Genomic DNA, 18312 nt, shown 5'->3' with positions numbered 1-18312 from the left:
GGAAATTAAAGAGTCCTTAAATTAATTAATTAATGTAGTACTTCTATCTTGTTTTGGGAGGTCACAAATAAATGAAGTTAAAATGCAAAAAAAAAAAAAAAAAATCACATTTCTTATTTACATTGTTACATTTTTCTTAAATTCATCTGCTAACTTTAAAATTCAAAGGAAAAACATTTTAACTCACATTCCTGAGGAGAGAAAAATTGGCATTACAAGGTGTCTGCATAGTAAAAGAGCACTTGAGAAATTCACTGCTGTACAGAGGGCCAGCATGAGGCCTATGTAGGGCTTAAGGTTTACGTAAGCCGTATTTTGAGAGCCTAAATTGGAATTAAGATGTACATAGACATTGTGCTGGCTCTCTGCACAGTTGTGACTTTCACCCTCTGACAAACTGGACTGAATGGAGAAGATACACAGACTTTCTCTACATGAAAACAAGTCATTTTGAAATAAAAATACACCTGTTGTGATTTTACAATCAAATTCTCCCAATTTTATACAGAGTACTATCAAATACACAAAGTAAGCAAAGTGGGGCAAAAAGAGAAAAATATTTTCCTTATCTTTTTCCATTATAATAGTTTTAGGTGTTACGTATGACACCCGTGATTGAAACATTTTAGACCAGTGGTTCTCAACCTTTCCAGACTACTGTACCCCCTTCAAGAATGTGATTTGTCTTGCGTTTCCCAAGTTTCACCTCACTTAAAAACTTACAAAATCTGACATAAAAGTACAAGTGTCACAACACACTATTACTGAAAAATTGCTGGCTCTCTCATTTTTACCATTAATTATAAAATAAATCGACTGGAATATAGTGTACATACATTTCAGTGTAATACTTGAGCCTGTTTTTCACTCATGAGCCTTGTCTGAAGCCAAAGCCCCGCCGCCTGGGGCTGAAGCATGTAACTTAGGTTCACAAGGCCCCAGGCAATTGCCCTGCTTGCCACCCTCTAATGCCAGCCCTGCACTTGCAACCTCGCCCCCACCCCAAGCCCATCTCATAACCCCCTTGGGGGCTGCAACCCCCAGGTTGAGAAATACTCATCTAGATGAGTTGAGTACCCCCAGGGGTACACATAGCCCTGGTTTGAGGACCACTGGTTCAGATTACTTATGATAATTTTAAGTTGATAGTGTCTCTTCAAAAAGATACTCACACACATTTAAAATAAAAACCAAACTGCTTTCCTGTTAGTTTTGCATTTCATTTCCAAAACACAACCTTCAAATGATTTCTAACTAGTATTTCTTCTGACTGAAAACAGGATCTGGATTATAGCCATAATAAAATACAAGATACTTTTCTGAAAAGTCATGTGACAAAAACAAAACACCTGAGTTCTGCAATTTCAGATATTTATGCAGGACTAACAACCTTTTTCCTGTTGAAGTGAATTACTAATGTACAGTGCCTTTAAATGGTCGATTACAGTTGGCATGGGAAAAAAAATATATCTTTGTCTGCTTTTCCTCAGCATAGCACTCCTTGTATCGACCAAAGTACAAAGTGTATGACAATAGATTTTTACTGAATCTAACCTATAAACAGGAAAACCTGTTTAAATTGCAATGATCGTTGGTCATATATACATACACACGTGTATAGCACAGTCTTTAACCAACTGCTTGCATATCGCATGGGGAACAGAACTCGCAATTTTTTACACCAAAAAAGCCACTCATCTCTACCACTTGAACTTTAAAGCATAATTACCATAGCTCTCACTAGGAGTAGGGCTTTCCTCTCTTTTTTTAGGCCAGTTAACGGATGAGAGATCCAGGTACATAACCTCAGTTTTTACTGCTGCCATTTACAAAGGGTATGTCTACACTACGAAATTAGGTCGAATTTATAGAAGTCTTTTTTTAGAAATCGTTTTTATATATTCGAGTGTGTGTGTCCCCACACAAAATGCTAAGTGCATTAAGTGCATTAACTCGGCAGAGTGCTTCCACCATACCGAGGCTAGCGTCGACTTCCAGAGCGTTGCACTATGGGTAGCTATCCCACAGTTCCCAGTCTCTGCCGCCCATTGGAATTCTGGGTTGAGATCCCAATACCTAATGGGGCAAAAACATTGTCGCGGGTGGTTCTGGGTACATGTCATCAGACCCTCCTTCCCTCCCTCTCTCCCTCTGCAAAAGCAACGGCAGACAATCGTTTCGCGCCTTTTTTCCTGAGTTACCTGTGCAGACGCCATACCACGGCAAGCATGGAGCCCGCTCAGCTCACTGTCACCGTACGTCTCCTGGTGCTGGCAGACGTGGTTCTGCATTGCTACACAGCAGCAGCCCATTGCCTTGTGGCAGCAGACGGTGCAATAGGACTGATAACCATCGTCATCATGTCCGAGGTGCTCCTGGCTGCCTTGGTAAGGTCGGACCTGGGCAGACATGGGCGCGGGGACTAAAATAGAAGTTACTGGACCAGCTCATTCTCTTTAGTCCTGCCGGCAGTCCTATTGCACCGTCTTCTGGCGAGCAGCCAGGAAATGAGGGTGGCTAGCAGTCCTACTGCACCATCTTCTGCCGAGCAGCCAGGAGATGAGGATGGCTAGCAGTCCTACTGCACCGTCTGCTGCCAGCCAAAGATGTAAAAGATAGATGGAGTGGATCAAAACAAGAAATACACCAGATTTTGTTTTGTATTCATTTGCTCCCCCCTCCCTCCCTCCGTGAAATCAACAGCCGACAATCATTTCGGTGAGGTCTATCAGGGGCACCTTGAAAAGTTTAATGGAGATTCAGTCCTGCCTGAAATACCGGGGGGAGGGATAGCTCAGTGGATTGAGCATTGGGTTGAGCATTGGCCTGCTAAACCCAGGGGTTTGAGTTCAATCCTTGAGGGGGCCATTCTGTGTGACAGTTGTTTTTGTTTTTCCTTGATGTAAAGCCACCCCCTTTGTTGCTTTTAATTCCCTGTAAGCCAATCCTGTAAGCCATGTCATCAGTCGCCCCTCCCTCCGTCATAACAACTGCAGACAATCGTTCCACGCCTTTTTTCTGTGCAGACGCTATACCACAGCAAGCATGGAGCCCGCTCAGATCACTTTGGCAATTAGGAGCACATTAAACACCATGCGCATTATCCAGCAGTATAGGCAGCACCAGAACCTGGCAAAGCGAAACCGGGTGAGTAGGCAACGTCAGCGCGGTGATGACAGCGATGAGGACATGGACACTACTGTGGGGGCTGCTGTGATGCAAGTAGCCAACACAATCAAAGATCTGCTGATATCAAGGGTAGTGATCCTGGGAAATGTGCAGGTCATAGCGGATGGCTTTGCTGCAATGGGATTCCTTAACTGTGGTGGGGCCATAGACGGAACCCATATCCCTATCTTGGCACCGGAGACCAAGCCAGCAAGTACATAAACTGCAAGGGGTACTTTTCAATAGTGCTGCAAGCACTGGTGGATCACAAGGGTCATTTCACCAACATCAACGTGGGATGGCCGGGAAAGGTACATGACGCTCACACCTTCAGAAACACTGGTCGGTTTCAAAAGCTGCAGGAAGGGGCTTTATTCCCAGACCAGAAAATAACTGTTGGGGATGTTGAAATGCCTATAGTTATCCTTGGGGACCCAGCTTACCCCTTAATGCCATGGCTCATGAAGCCGTACACAGGCAGCCTGGACAGTAGTCAGGAGCTGTTCAACTACAGGCTGAGCAAGTGCAGAATGGTGGTAGAACGTGCATTTGGACGTTTAAAAGCGCGCTGGCGCAGTTTACTGACTCGGTTAGACCTCAGCGAAACTAATATTCCCACTGTTATTACTGCTTGCTGTGCGCTCCACAATATCTGTGAGAGTATGGGGGAGACGTTTATAGCGGGGTGGGAGGTTGAGGCAAATCGCCTGGCCACTGGTTACGCGCAGCCAGACACCAGGGCAGTTAGAAAAGCACAGGAGGGCGTGGTGTGCATCAGAGAAGCTCTGAAAACCAGTTTCATGACTGGCCAGACTACAGTGTGAAAGTTCTGTTTGTTTCTCCTTGATGAAGCCCCCCGGCCCTTGATTCACTCTACTTCCCTGTAAGCTAACCACCTTCCCCACTTCTCTTTGATCACCGCTTGCAGAGGCAATAAAGTCATTGTTGCTTCACATTCAAGCATTCTTTATTAATTCATCACACAAATAGGGGGATAACTGCCAAGGTAGCCCGGGAGGGGTGGTGGAGGAGGGAAGGACAAGGCCACACAGCACTTTAAAAGTTTAAAAGTGTTATTGAATGCCAGCCTTCTGTTGCTTGGGCAATCCTCTGGGGTGGAATGGCTGGGTGGCCGGAGGCCCCCCACCACATTCTTGGGCGGCTGGGTGAGGAGGCTATGGAACTTGGGGAGGAGGGCGGTTGGTTACACAGGGGCTGTAGTGGCGGTCTGTGCTCCTGCTGCCTTTCCTGCAGCTCAACCATATGCTGGAGCATATTAGTTTGATCCTCCAGCAGCCTCAGCATTGAATCCTGCCTCCTCTCATCACGCTGCCGCCACCTTCAGCTTCAGCCCTCTCTTCAGCCCATCACTTACTCTCTTCAGCCCGCCACCTCTCCTCCCAGTCATTTTGTGCTTTCCTGCATTCTGACATTGTCTGCCTCCACGCATTCGTCTGTGCTCTGTCAGTGTGGGAGGACAGCATGAGGTCAGAGAACATTTCATTGCAAGTGTATTTTTTTCGCCTTCTAATCTTCGCTAGCCTCTGGGAAGGAGAAGATCCTGTGATCCTTGAAACACATGCAGCTGGTGGAGAAAAAAAAAGGGACAGTGGTATTTAAAAAGACACATTTTATAAAACAACGGGTACACTCTTTCACGGTAAACCTTGCTGTTAACATTACATACATAGCACATGTGCTTTCATTACAAGGTCACATTTTGCCTCCCCCCACCGCGTGATTAACAGCACGGAACATTTCTGTTCAGCCACAGGCAAACCGCCCAGCAGGAACGGGCACCTCTGAATGTCCCCTTAAGAAAAGCACCCTATTTCAACTAGGTGACCACGAATGATATCACTCTCCTGAGGATAACACAGAGAGATAAAGAACGGATGTTGTTTGAACGCCAGCAAACATACAGTGCAATGATTTGTTCTGCAACGATTCCCGGCTACGTGCTACTGGCCTGGCATGATAAAGTGTCCTTCCATGGTGGACGGAATAAGGCTGCCCTCCCTAGAAACCTTTTGCACAGGCTTTGGGAGTACATCCAGGAGAGCTTTATGGAGATGTCCCTAAAGGATTTCCGCTCCATCCCCAGACACATTAACAGACTTTTCCAGTAGCTGTACTGGCCGCGAATGCCAGGGAAAATTAATCATTAAACACGCTTGCTTTTAAACCATGTATACTATTTAAAAAGGTACACTCACCAGAGGTCCCTTCTCCGCCTGGTAGGTCCAGGAGGCAGCCTTCAGTGTATTCGGCAGGGTACTGGCTCCAGGTCCAGGGTGAGAAACAGTTCCTGGCTGTCGGGAAAACCGGTTTCTCCGTGTGCTTGCTGTGAGCTATCTTCTTCGTCCCCAAAACCTGCTTCCGTGTTGCCTCCATCTCCATTGAAGGAGTCAAACAACACGGCTGGGGTAGTGGTGGCTGAACCCCCTAAAATGGCATGCAGCTCATCATAGAAGCGGCATATTTGGGGCTCTGACCCAGAGTTGCCGTTTGCCTCTCTGGTTTTCTGGTAGGCTTGCCTCAGCTCCTTAAGTTTCATGTGGCACTGCTTCAGGTCCCTATTATGGCCTCTGTCCTTCATGCCCTGAGAGATTTTGACAAATGTTTTCGCATTTCGAAAACTGGAACGGAGTTCTGATAGCACAGATTCCTCTCCCCATACAGTGATCAGATCCCGTACCTCCCGTTCGGTCCATGCTGGAGCTCTTTTGCAATTCTGGGACTCCATCATGGTCACCTCTGCTGATGAGCTCTGCACTCACCTGCAGCTTGCCACGCTGGCCAAACAGGAAATGAAATTCACAGTTCACGGGCCATTTCCTGTCTACCTGGCCAGTGCATCTGAGTTGAGAGTGCTGTCCACAGCGGTCACAGTGGAGCACTCTGGGATAGCTCCCAGAGGCCAATACCATCTAATTGCGTCCACAGTACCCCAAATTTGACCTGACAAGGCCGATTTCAGCACTAATCCCCTTATCGGGGGTGGAGTAAAGAAATCAATTTTAAGAGCCCTTTAAGTCGAAAAAAAGGGCTTCGTCGTGTGGACGGGTGCAGGGTTAAATCGATTTAACGCTGCTAAATTCGACCTCAACTCCTAGTCTAGACCAGGGCAAAGGTGACTAAAATGTATAAAGCGGGAAAAAGCGACTTGAGTGTGGCTGGCTCTACATGCTTATGAGGTGAAGAAGAGGAGTCTTCCTCCCTCATACCCCTGAGTAAAGCCTAGGCCCCAATCACAGTCCTTATGCTCAGGAAACACAAGGACTATGCAAGTCGAGTGCTGTTGTCTATGAGAGCATCTAAAGAGAAGCCAAAAGTAACAAGCCCCTTTGCACAGGCCAGCACAACTTGTCATACCCAAACATCACTCCTTCACAAAAGTTGTGGAATAAATTGTGCTTTTCAGACAAAGTATGGCTCACACTTTGGATAGAGTTAACTCAGTTCTATATCCCTTCTACAACACTATTTTTGGTCATATTCTTCCTATGAATTTCTATTAGGGGATATATATATTTGATGACCCACACACAGGTCTGTGTTAGACAATATAACTCTCTTCTTAAAAAACAGGAGGCTAGTGAAGAACTAACACTAACATAGCAGCTGCTTTAGTTGCAGGAAATGGCAGACCCATTTAAAAACATGGGGTCAAGACGATTTAAAACAAAAATAAAATCAATATAATATGGCTATCAAGAATGCCTATTTTAATGTTAATGGCACAAGCAACTACAGATTTAAGTCTTACTTTGTTGAACTAATATTTTCTACTACTGTCATTTTAAGTGACTACCCAGATCATCATCAGATTGGGGTGTAAAGCTCGCACATGCACGCACACACACACACACACACACACACATAGAGGGCCAGCACCAGGCCTAAATATCAACATATATATATTTAAATGGTGTCTTGATCTTGTGCTTGACCTCTGCAAAGGGGGGAATTTTACCCCAGTAAATAGTTATTGGAATTTTTTTCAATCATTAAAAGAGGTCATGAACCAAACTATAAACATGATCATGCACATTATTCACTGGTGGCACATCATATACAATGTACATCCTATTAAGTGCAAGTTCTGCAGACTATAGTGACTTTGACTCCCACAGATTGACTGTATGGATGTAGACTGCAGGATTGGGTCCTAGCATGCTACATCAAATATTAACATGTACAATTAGAGGTCTGTGCTTGTCATCCTGATTTAATTCCCATTGCATCATTTACTAGGGTACTAATGTTATCATAATCACTGAAATGAATAGGGGAAGGAAGATCAATGCATTTTTTATTCCTAGGCTTTAGGAGTTGAATGTACCCAGAACTCCACTCTACCCTGAAACAAAAGTGTAACAACTAATTATGTAGGTATTTTTGTTTGTTTTCTAAATCCTGCTAAAAAGATTGTTGTTCATAAAGATCAAGTTAATTCATAATTTGAAAATCATTATAGGCCTGATCCAAACTCCATAAAAGTCAATGGAAAGTCAGCCCCTAAATCACAAACTATTTAGATATAATTAATAAACATTTAATACTCTAAATTAGCTGCCACTTAGGGTAGGACCCATTTCTACTATGGTAGAACCCTCCTCTCCAAAGCATTCAGCTACTTTTCCATTCAATTTGTGAGCAAGTATGGTATTCTAACACACCATAGATTAAATGGAGGTATTACAGGAACAGAACTAGTAAGAATGGTTTGTCCCCTAACTGCTATCCCACAAGCTACACCCAGTACTTTAGTACCATCCTATTGTAAAATGTAAAAGGTTAAAGTTACAGTCCATGAAAATCTCTTGTTTGCCTGGTTGTCATAAACATATAGAGGGAAAAGGAAACATTTCACACATCATCTTTTCCGCTCCTAATACATTTTCAATTTTCTATTGCAGTCTTTGTTTGGCCATGTATCTCTGATAATGGGTTACTATAGTCCCACTATGCTGCATAATACTTTCCCTTCCTTTTTCTGTAAGCTTCCTCATGACAGAGAGTACATGTCTTTGGCCTTAAGGAGAGAACCTAAATGTACTGTCTCTAGGAAAAAGTGTCTTTAAAATGTTAAGAACTGTATTTTTTTTTCATAATCATCATGACCCTATGCATGTACATATGCATGCACACAAACTCACATACAGATTAAATATACCTATTTATAGAGCTGTATGATTTTCATTGGCACAAATGTTGACAAAAAACTCTCCTGATAGATTAAGTTTGCATGGTTTCATATCCCTTAGCTTTGCTTTGAGTTCCATGGTTGTGTAACACCCTATTATTCTTACCACACCTCTCAAAAAATCCAGCTCAGCATATCACTGATTAAACTGGCTGGTTTACATTATTGAACTCATCAACAAATCCTGTGAGTTTTGCAAAGAGATTGGTGAATTTTGCCAGTTTTGTAACAATCCCCTAGCAATGCAAATCAGACTGGTTCGGATGAAATCTTTCACTAAATGCCCTCTTTTTGCTGTCTGTGAGGTTCGACACGCTTTGAAAAGGATCGGTGAAAACTTCTCACAAAGTGCAGCTAGTTATACTGTTGGGGCCATAGTTAGGCAAATACAAATTCCAATAAAATTTGTAAATAGCACTAGTCACCTAACCTTCCTAGTTAAATACACATCAATGTCTATGGACCCGATGCTGTGAGATGCTGAGTGCCTTCTGTGAGGTGCTGATTGTACTCAGATCTCAGGAAGTTCATAGGAAATGAAAGCGCTTAAGGACCTCATCAACCCACCATCAACCTCAGCCTGGACCAGTCCACACAAGAGATCCACTTCCTGGATACTACAGTGCTAATAAGTGATGGTCACATAAACACCACCCTATACCGGAAACCTACTGACCACTATACTTACTAACATGCCTCCAGCTTTCATCCAGACCACACCACACAATCCATTGTCTACAGCCAAGCTCTACAATACAACCGTATTTTCTCCATCTCCTCAGACAGAGACAAACACCTGCAAGATCTCTATCAAGCGTTCTTACAACTACAATACCCACCTGCTGAAGTGAAGAAACAGACTGACAGAGCCAGAAGAGTATCCAGAAGTCACCTACTACAGGACAGGCCCAACAAAGAAAATAACAGAACGCCACTAGCCGTCACCTTCAGTCCCCAACTAAAACCTGTCCAGCGCATCATCAAGGATCTACAACTTATCCTGAAGGATGACCCATCACTCTCACAGATCTTGGGAGACAGGCCAGCCCTTGCTTACAGACAGACCCCCGATCTGAAACAAATACTCACCAGCAACCACACGCCACACAACAAAAACACTAACCCGGGAACCTAACCTTGCAACAAAGCCCGTTGCCAACTATTCAGGGGACACCATCATAGGACCTAATCACATCAGCCACACTATCAGAGGCTCGTTAACCTGCACATCTACTAATGTGATATATGCCATCATGTGCCAGCAATGCCCCTCTCCCATGTACATTGGCCAAACCGGACAGTCTCTACATAAAAGAATAAATGGACACAAATCAGATGTCAAGAATTATGACATTCAAAAACCAGTCGGAGAACACTTAATCTCTTTGGTCACTCGATTACAGACCTAAAAGTTGCAATTCTTCAACAAAAAAACTTCGGAAACAGACTCCAAGGAGAGACTGCTGAATTGGAATTAATTTGCAAACTGGACACCATTAAATTAGGCTTGAATAAAGACTGGGAGTGGATGGGTCATTACACAAAGTAAAATTATTTCCCCATGTTTTTTTCCCCTCTACTGTTCCTCACACATTCTTGTCAACTGCTGGAAATGGCCCATCTTCATTATCACTACAAAAGGTTTTTTTTCTCTCCTGCTGTTAATAGCTCACCTTAACTGATCACTCTTGTTATAGTGTGTATGATAACACCCATTGTTTCATGTTCTCTGTGTGTGTGTGTGTGTATATATATATATATCTTCCTACCATATTTTACACTGCATGCATCTGATGAAGTGGGTTTTAGCACACGAAAGCTTATGCTCAAATAAATTTGTTAGTCTCTAAGGTGCCACAAGTACTCCTGTTCTTCTCACAAGGTGAGACACTCATTAACTCACAGATTTGGGGCCATGGATTTGTTCTGTTTATACAGCATCTAACACAAGAGGGTCCTGGTCTATGAGTAGGGCTCTTAGGCATCATAATATTTCAAATAATAAATAATAATACTAATAATAAGACCCTATGAGCCAGATCTCTATGCATCACTCCCAAGTGGACTACCCCTTGGGAATCCCTAGCTAGTTTAGAGCTGGTATATCCAACTCTGCTCCACCCCTTTCCATCCCCCATCTGGCTTAGTGAGAATTCCGGGGTGGGAGGAGGCATGGCAGGATTGCAGTGAGTTCCAGCAATCTCTTGCTGGTGTAACAGCCTTTATAGAGATAGTACAAGCTGGTATAATTTTAAGCAACCCAGAGGCTGCTCTAATTTAAGATGGGCCCAAACCAATCTCCAGCAATATAAGTAACAGGGGAACAAAAGTGGCATACAGCCACCTTTACTCCCTCTCCTCTCTTGAGTCCTGTAGTGAGCTCAGTTGAGCTGGACCAGAGGATCAGAATGCAGAAAGGGTATTACTTATATCAAGTAAAAGACTAGTAAACTGAAAACCCATGAGGCATATAACAGCTCACTGCCAGACTTTTCAAAATTTAAGTGTTGATTGTTCAAAATTTATGTCTAGATTTTCCTTAAGAATGCAATTTCCTGGCACATGGTAAAACTCACTTTTAGACCCACATGTCAACACAGCAGGCATCCTGTTTCAAATGTTATTATGGAAATACTACAGTGTTCTGTGCCAAATCTGTCCAAATTAAACCAAGGGGAATGGAAATACTCTCCCTGGATAGGAGGTGATTGCACTAGGTGGGCTTGTTTACATGGAGAGTAAAAGTTACAGAGAATATAAAAACAGATACATCATAATATTGTAGAAGAAGTTGAGTAACATATCATTCAGCCTGTGTACTGTGGAAAGAACACTAAGGTCATGGCTAAAATAAGACCAGTGACTGTTTGATAATAGAAACATGTAGGAGGTAAAACTGGAGAATTTTCCACTTTTTTTTTTTTTTTAAGTGACACTGTCAGATTAAAACAAGTTTTGTTTTTAGGGGTTTTTTTTTTTGTTTTTTTTTGTCAAAGCAAATGTCCTTGCCTGTGTTGCTGTGGGTCTGATGCAGAGCCCACTGAGTCTGTGGGAGTCTTTCCATTGATTTCAAAGGGCTTTACATCAGGCCCTAGTGCCAGTACAATACGAATGCCTATACTAGCCAATATTATCAGTTGTTTATGTTTTGCGTCATGCTCAGTTTGGAAAATGAAAAAACAATACTCTGCTGAATTTTTGTTTCTAGCCAGTTTCACTTTCTGGTTCAACTGCCCAATCCTGTTCTCACAGAAGTCACTGACTTCAAAGGGTCTAGTTGTGTGCACAAAGGTAAGTATGTGTATTTGCAGGATTGGGGCCTAACATAATTCAAGGGTTGAATTTATAGTTATATATACTGTCAATACATTTTGAAATACAAAGTTTGAAAAATATTTCCGGTTCGTTTATCCACCAGGTATTATGTTTCCTCTGCAAGGACTTGACATCACTAACACTGAAAGCATAGGGAACGCAGATTCCTGCTCTGCTGTAAGGGTAATCTGGTGTCAGCAATTCCCCTAGGAGAAACACAGAACGCTGAACTCAGGCCTTGACAGGCTGGGTTTTCTTATTTATTTGTTGTATTTGTTTGTTTAAGAAAACAACTCTTTCATCTTACTGTGAAAATGTATCTGTTTGTAATTTCAAGGCTACACGTGTTTGAATAACTAAAGGTCTTAATTTTTTTTCTTTAAAAAATAGTTACTTTAAAAACATTTCCTATAAGTGTTAAAGGTTTGAAACCTTTGCCAGTGGGAGTAAAATAATTAAGATTCATATACTGTAACCTATATATATATACACACACACACTGGAAAGTATTTCAAATGTTACTGGATATATAAATTCATGCATTTTTGTATTATATTTTATTCACCCTTTAATAAAGTTACAGTAATAGATCTATAACAAAAAGTCAAATAGGCAAGAATTATAAAATTCTCATAATTACAAAAAGCTCAACTTGAATCCCCAACAGCATAGTTGACAATAACACCATAATGACAAAAAGAAGAAAAGAAAACTTAGCAATTCAAAGCCAAAAGTCAGAAGGTAGTCACAATTCATTTGGGCATACAGAGACACAGATAATCAATTTGGATCATGGATTTCAATGTTAAAAATATTAAATGCTAAAACCTCATTTTATCAAGTCCATGTGCTAGAGACTCTCAGGTGCACCCAAGGAAGGGTAAACCACAAAGGAGCCTGTTCTATGCCAGCCCTCGCACATTTTAGAACCTTTGGACTACTCTACAGTATTCTGAATGGTAACAGTTCGCAAGAGGCATCTGCCAGCTATGGACTGCAAGAGCTTTATATATGCTGGCTATGCCATTGACACACCCCTTATACCAGATGCTGCTGCAGGCAAAGAGACATAGGAGCCAGCTATGCCAACTCTGCTGGCTGCTTTCCAGCCCTTTTGTGCCACCAGAATAGTGCAAGAGATTGGATTGTAGCATGTGTTTTACTTCTTTTTTTGATAAAGAGAATTAAATACATTCTACACAATGGCCACCTGTTATTTTCACACCTAGGGCTTGCATGCAATAGCATATAATGTTACTAGCCCTCAAGAATAGCATAGTATTATTTTGGGACAACACTAAAGATAACTTGAGTCTTGACTAATGGCACTGGCGGCAAAAAAAAGTAGTGGGGGAAGTCTACTGCCATTTCTTTCTGAGCAGGAAGCTGGAAAAGCAAGATCTTCTTATGGGTATGGAGGCAAAATTAAGCATTATGGCATTATTTAATATTTGATTAACAAATAATGGTTCATCTCCAAGATAGGTCATCGAGCCCAAGGTATGTTGTTATAAAACAAACACCGAACTGGCTGGTGAATCTGATCCCAGGGGAGTTACTCAGAAAGGAACCTCAGGTCTATTCTCGACAGTGATAGCTGGTGTTTATTTATTGCATTCCAGCTATTAGAGGCTGCAAACCAAAGAGCCTGCCTCCCCTTGTCAGTTTTATCTCTAGGACACTTATTAAAATTAATAGACTGGTTTGAGCAAAGGATAAACATATAGTCTGTATAAGGAAATATAGATAAAATAAAATAAAGAACAAATTTTCTCCAGCCAAACCACGAACCCATCCCATGGCTCCTGAAAAGGATAGATTTCTCTTAGTGGAAGCAATCATCCTTGGAAGATTAGAAAAAGGTAAAAGGGGAGGACTTGACAGGTTCTCCCATTGTTTGCAAGCGCATAATGAAAAGCAGAGTGAAGAGCAGTCATGAGCTTCTGACTCACAACAATAAAGCACCAAAGATTTCATCTGCTGATTATTCACTGAGGATGAAACATGGCTTTAACAGCTGGAATCTTTAAACTAAATAAGAGACATAGTGGAACCACAAAAATTCTAAAACAACTAAGAAACCTCCCAACTTTCATGCAAATGGTCACTGTTGAATGCACCTGTCTGATAGCTGCTGTAAGTGACTCACTGAACATGAAAAAACAACGAGGAGTCCTTGTGGCACCTTAGTTAGTCTCTAAGGTGCCACAAGGACTCCTCATTGTTTTTGCTGATACAGACTAACACGGTGAAACCTGTCACTGAACATGCACGCTTAGGCCAAAATTTTAGAACCTCCAATGTTGCCTGCCACTTCTTCATAGCAATGCTATGTTCCACAGCTAAAACAATTCAGGATGCTTTTAGTGCTCCCTGTTTAACTGTAGCTACCAATAGTCTTAGAATCCTAGGGTGAAATCCTGAACCCACTGAAATCAATAGGAGTTTTGCCACTAACTTCAACGGGTCCAGGATTTGATACCCTAGTCTAAAATAGAATGGTAGAATCCTCTACTGAAGCTGCTCTGAAGCCAATGATGAATTACTACAGCATTCTGATGGAATTCCAGGGTGCGTCATTTATTTACATTCTGCCTGCCATGTGAAGTTTCAAATGAACACAATAATTTTCATGTCCTGTCCTAAACTGCTGTTCAGTGATGCTGTGTACTGCTGAAGGATTACCACCTTCCATTCTAGAAGCAAATGAATTTAAGAGGTGAGCAAATTAGTTCTCTCCTATAAAACGTAAAATAATATTACTATTTGACACTACAGAGAAGTATATTTGGGACAATAAAGAAATGGGACAGGTCGAACAATAGTTTGAAAATGATGGACACACTAGTGCTGATTCTCAGTTACTCTAAGGACCCTTTACACCATTCAGGGAAGAGATCAGATCCATAGCTAGTATAAAATCTCACAGCTCCTGACAATATATACCAATTGAAGATCTGCCCCGGTAGTATACAGGGGCCATAAAGTTGGAGTAAATGACTTTTATACTTTACTGGCTTCCTATTCATTTCCAAGTGCAATTCAGGTTTTTGATTTTGATCTATGAAGTGTTATATGGCTTGAGTCTTGGTTATCTCAAAGACTGCCTATGGACTACAAATATACCACTGCAACAGAGATCAGCTGAGGCAACTGAGCCAACAGTGGTGGGCAACCTGCGGCCTATCAGGGTAATCAGATTGCAGGCCGCGAGACATTTTGCTGACATTGACGGTCCGCAGGCACGGCCCCCCCGCAGCTCCCAATGGGCGCAGTTTGCCGTTCCCAGCCAATGGCAGCTGTAGGAAGCAGCAGGCCATAGGGACATGCTGGCTGCCGCTTCCCACAGCTCCCATTGGCCAGGAACAGAGAACCACGGCCACTGGAAGCTGCGGGGGGGCAATGCCTGCAGACAGACAATGTCAGAAAAATGTTTCACAGCCCACAATCAGATTACCCTGATGGGCCGCAGGTTGCCCACCACTGCAATAATCCCTACACTGAATGTCAGAGGTGAGCAGTTCCCAGGTGATTTCAGTGGATAGTTCTTGACCGTGTCTGACCTAACTTACATTTGCAGATTCTTGAGGACACAGTCCACTGCTTATTTTTATTCAGAATTTGGCAGTAGAGTGCCTTGGGGTGTTTTTAATTTTGTTTTTAAATGTCATTAATTGAATTTAATTCTGTACATCCAACCTGAGATGTTTTTCTAACTGGGTACATTTTATTTTAAAAAAATAAATAAATCAAGAATAAAATGACTTGTAGAAGTTGTTTTTTAAGGAAATAATCCTTTAGTTTTTTTAAAAATATGATATAATGCACTCTCCCACATTCTGCATTGCAGTCTCTAAGTATTCTCATAGGCTTTAAGGACAAAAGGGACCATCATGGTCACCTAGTCTGACCTCCTGCACATCACAGGTCACAGAACCTCACCCACCCGCTCCTGTAATAGACCCCTAACCACTGGCTGAATTACTGAAGTGCACAAATCATGGTTTAAAGACTTCAAATTACAGAGAATCCACCATTTACACTAGTTTAAACCTGCAGGTGATCCATGTCCCATGCTGCAGAGGAAGGTGAAAAACCCCCAGGGCCTCTGCCAATCTGACCTGGGGGGAAATTCCTTCGCGACCCCAAATATGGTGATCAGTTAGATCCTGAGCACATGGGTAGAACCCATCAGCCAGACCCTTGAAAAGAATTCTCTGTAGTAACTCGGGCACTCCCCATTTAGCGTCCCATCACTGGCCATTGGAGATATCTGCCGCTAGCAGTTGCAGTTCAGCTACATGGCATTGTTGGCAGTCTCATCATACCTTTCACTCCATAAACTTATCAAGCTCAGTCTTGAAGCCAGTTAGATTTTTTGCCCCCACTACTCCCCTTGGAAGACTGTTCCATAACTTCTCTCCTTTGATGGTTAGAAACCTTTGCCTAATTTCAAACCTAAAACTTGTTGATGGCCAGTTTATATCCTCTTTTTCTTGTGTCCACATTGGTGCTTAACTTTAATAACGCCTCTCCCTCACTGGTATTTATCCCTCTGATGTATTTATAGAGGGCAATCATACCTCCCAACTGCCTTCTTTTGGTTAGGCTAAACAAGCCACACTCTTTTTGAGTCTCCTGTGAATAAGGTAGGTTTTCCATTCATTAGAACATCCTAGTGGCCCTTCTCTACACCTGTTCCAGTTTGAATTCATCTGTCTTAAACATGGGAAATCAGAATTGCACACAGTATTCCAGATGAGGTGTCACCAGTGCCTTGTATAATGGTACTAACACTTCCCTGTCTCTACTGTAAATACCTTGCCTGCATTAGCCTTTTTCATGGACACATCACACTGGCGCTTAGTCATCCTGTGATCAACCAATACATGCAGGTCTCACTCCTTCTCTGTCACGTCCAACTGATACATCCCCAGGTTATAGCGAAAATTCTTGTTGTTAGTCCCTAAATGCATGACCTTGCACTATTAAATGTCATCCCATTTCTATTACTCCTGTTTACAGGGTGATTCAGATCTTCTTATAGGATATTCCAGTCCTCCTCTGTATAGGCAATATCTCCCAATTTTGTGTAATCTGTAAATTTTATTAGCACACTCCACTTTGTCAGTAATAAAAATGTTAAATAAGATTGGTCCCAAGACCAATCCCTGAGGAACTCCACTAGAAACCTCCCTCCAGACTGACAGTTCAACTTTCAGTATGACCCGTTGTAGTCTCCCCTTTAACCAGTTCCTTATCCACCTTTTAATTCTCATATTAATCCCCATCTTCTCTGATTTAACTAATAATTTCTCATGTGGGAACTGTAACAAATGCCTTACTGAAATGCAAGTAGATTAGATCTACTGCATTTCCTTGGTCTAAAAAGTCAGTTATCTTCTCAAAGAAGGAGATCGGGTTGGTCTGGCACAATCTATCTTTTGTAAAACCATGCTGTGTTTTATCCCAATTACCATTAACTTCTCTGTCCTTAACTACTTTCTCTTTCAAAATTTGTTCCAAGACCTTGCATACTGTTGAGATCAAACTAACAGGCCTGTAGTTTCCCAGATCACTTTGTTCCCTTTCTGAAAAATAGGAACTATATTAGCAATTCTCCAGTCATAGGATACAACCCTCGAGTTTACAGATTTATTAAAAGACCTTGCTATTGGGCTTGCAATTTCATAAATCAGTTCCTTTAATATTCTTGGATGGAGATTATCCAGCCTCCTCAATTTAGTCCCATTAAGCTGTTTGAGTTTGACTTCTACCTTGGATGGGGTAATTTCTACCTCCATATCCTCATTCGCCACCCTGCCACTACCCCTAAACTCTTCATTAGCCTCATTAAAAACTGAGGCAAAGTATCAGTTTTGGTGCCGGACTGGGCCTAGACTATTTTTAATCTCCACCCCATCCTTAGTATTTAGCAGTCCCACTTCTTTCCATCTTATTTGTACGGTTATAGGACCTTTTACTATTGGTTTTTATCCCCTTTGCAAGGTCTAACTCTGCTTGGCTTTTGGCAGTTCTCACTTTATCTCTACATTTTCTGACCTCCAAGAGGTAGCTTTCCTTGCTGATTCCTCCTATCTTCCATTCCTTGTAGGCTGTCTGCTTTTTTCTTAATCACCCATTTGGGATGCTTGCTCATCCAGCTTAGTCTGCAGCCCTTCCCTACAAATCTTCCCCCTTGCTTGGGATGCAGGCTTCAGATAGCTTCTGCAACTTTCAAAGTAATTCCAAACCTCCTCCACATTCAGATCCTTGAGTCCTTCAGTCCTGTCCACGTCCCTAATTCCCTTAATTTTTTTAAGTTTGCCCTTTTGTAATCAAGGACAGTAGTTGCAGATCTATTTTTGTTTATCCTTCCACTTAATTTAAACTGAATGACCTCATGATCACTCAAACCAAAGTTGCTTCCTACAACCAGTTCTTTTATAAAAGTCCTCACTACTCACCAATACCAAATCTCTTGCTGGTTCAGCTACTATTTGGTGAAGAAATCTGTCAGCTATCACATGCACGAAAATCTGAGCCCTAATATTAGTAGTAGCATTTTTTCCTCCAATCTATATCTGGGAAGTTAAAGTCTCCCGTAATCACACATTTCC

General features: G+C 42.1%; 1 protein-coding gene across 4 annotated transcripts in view; it reads right to left on the bottom strand.

The window, feature by feature from the left end:
* The window catches only part of BCL2 (BCL2 apoptosis regulator), a 127331-nt gene that overhangs the window by 94411 nt on the left and 14608 nt on the right, over window positions 1–18312 (bottom strand). The window contains exon 3 of one of the 4 annotated variants that reach the window (XM_073332219.1): window positions 4129–4753. The exons of the other annotated variants lie outside the window; for them this stretch is intronic. Within the exon in view, the coding sequence (XP_073188320.1) occupies window positions 4706–4753 (48 nt within the window). The 3' untranslated portion in view covers window positions 4129–4705. Of the gene's footprint in view, window positions 1–4128; window positions 4754–18312 lie in introns of those variants that run through there. 4 annotated transcript variants of the gene reach the window in all.

The sequence above is a fragment of the Lepidochelys kempii genome, chromosome 2 (assembly GCF_965140265.1).
Source record: "Lepidochelys kempii isolate rLepKem1 chromosome 2, rLepKem1.hap2, whole genome shotgun sequence".
Lineage (NCBI taxonomy): Eukaryota > Metazoa > Chordata > Testudines > Cheloniidae > Lepidochelys > Lepidochelys kempii.
This window is presented reverse-complemented; position numbering and strand designations above follow the sequence as displayed.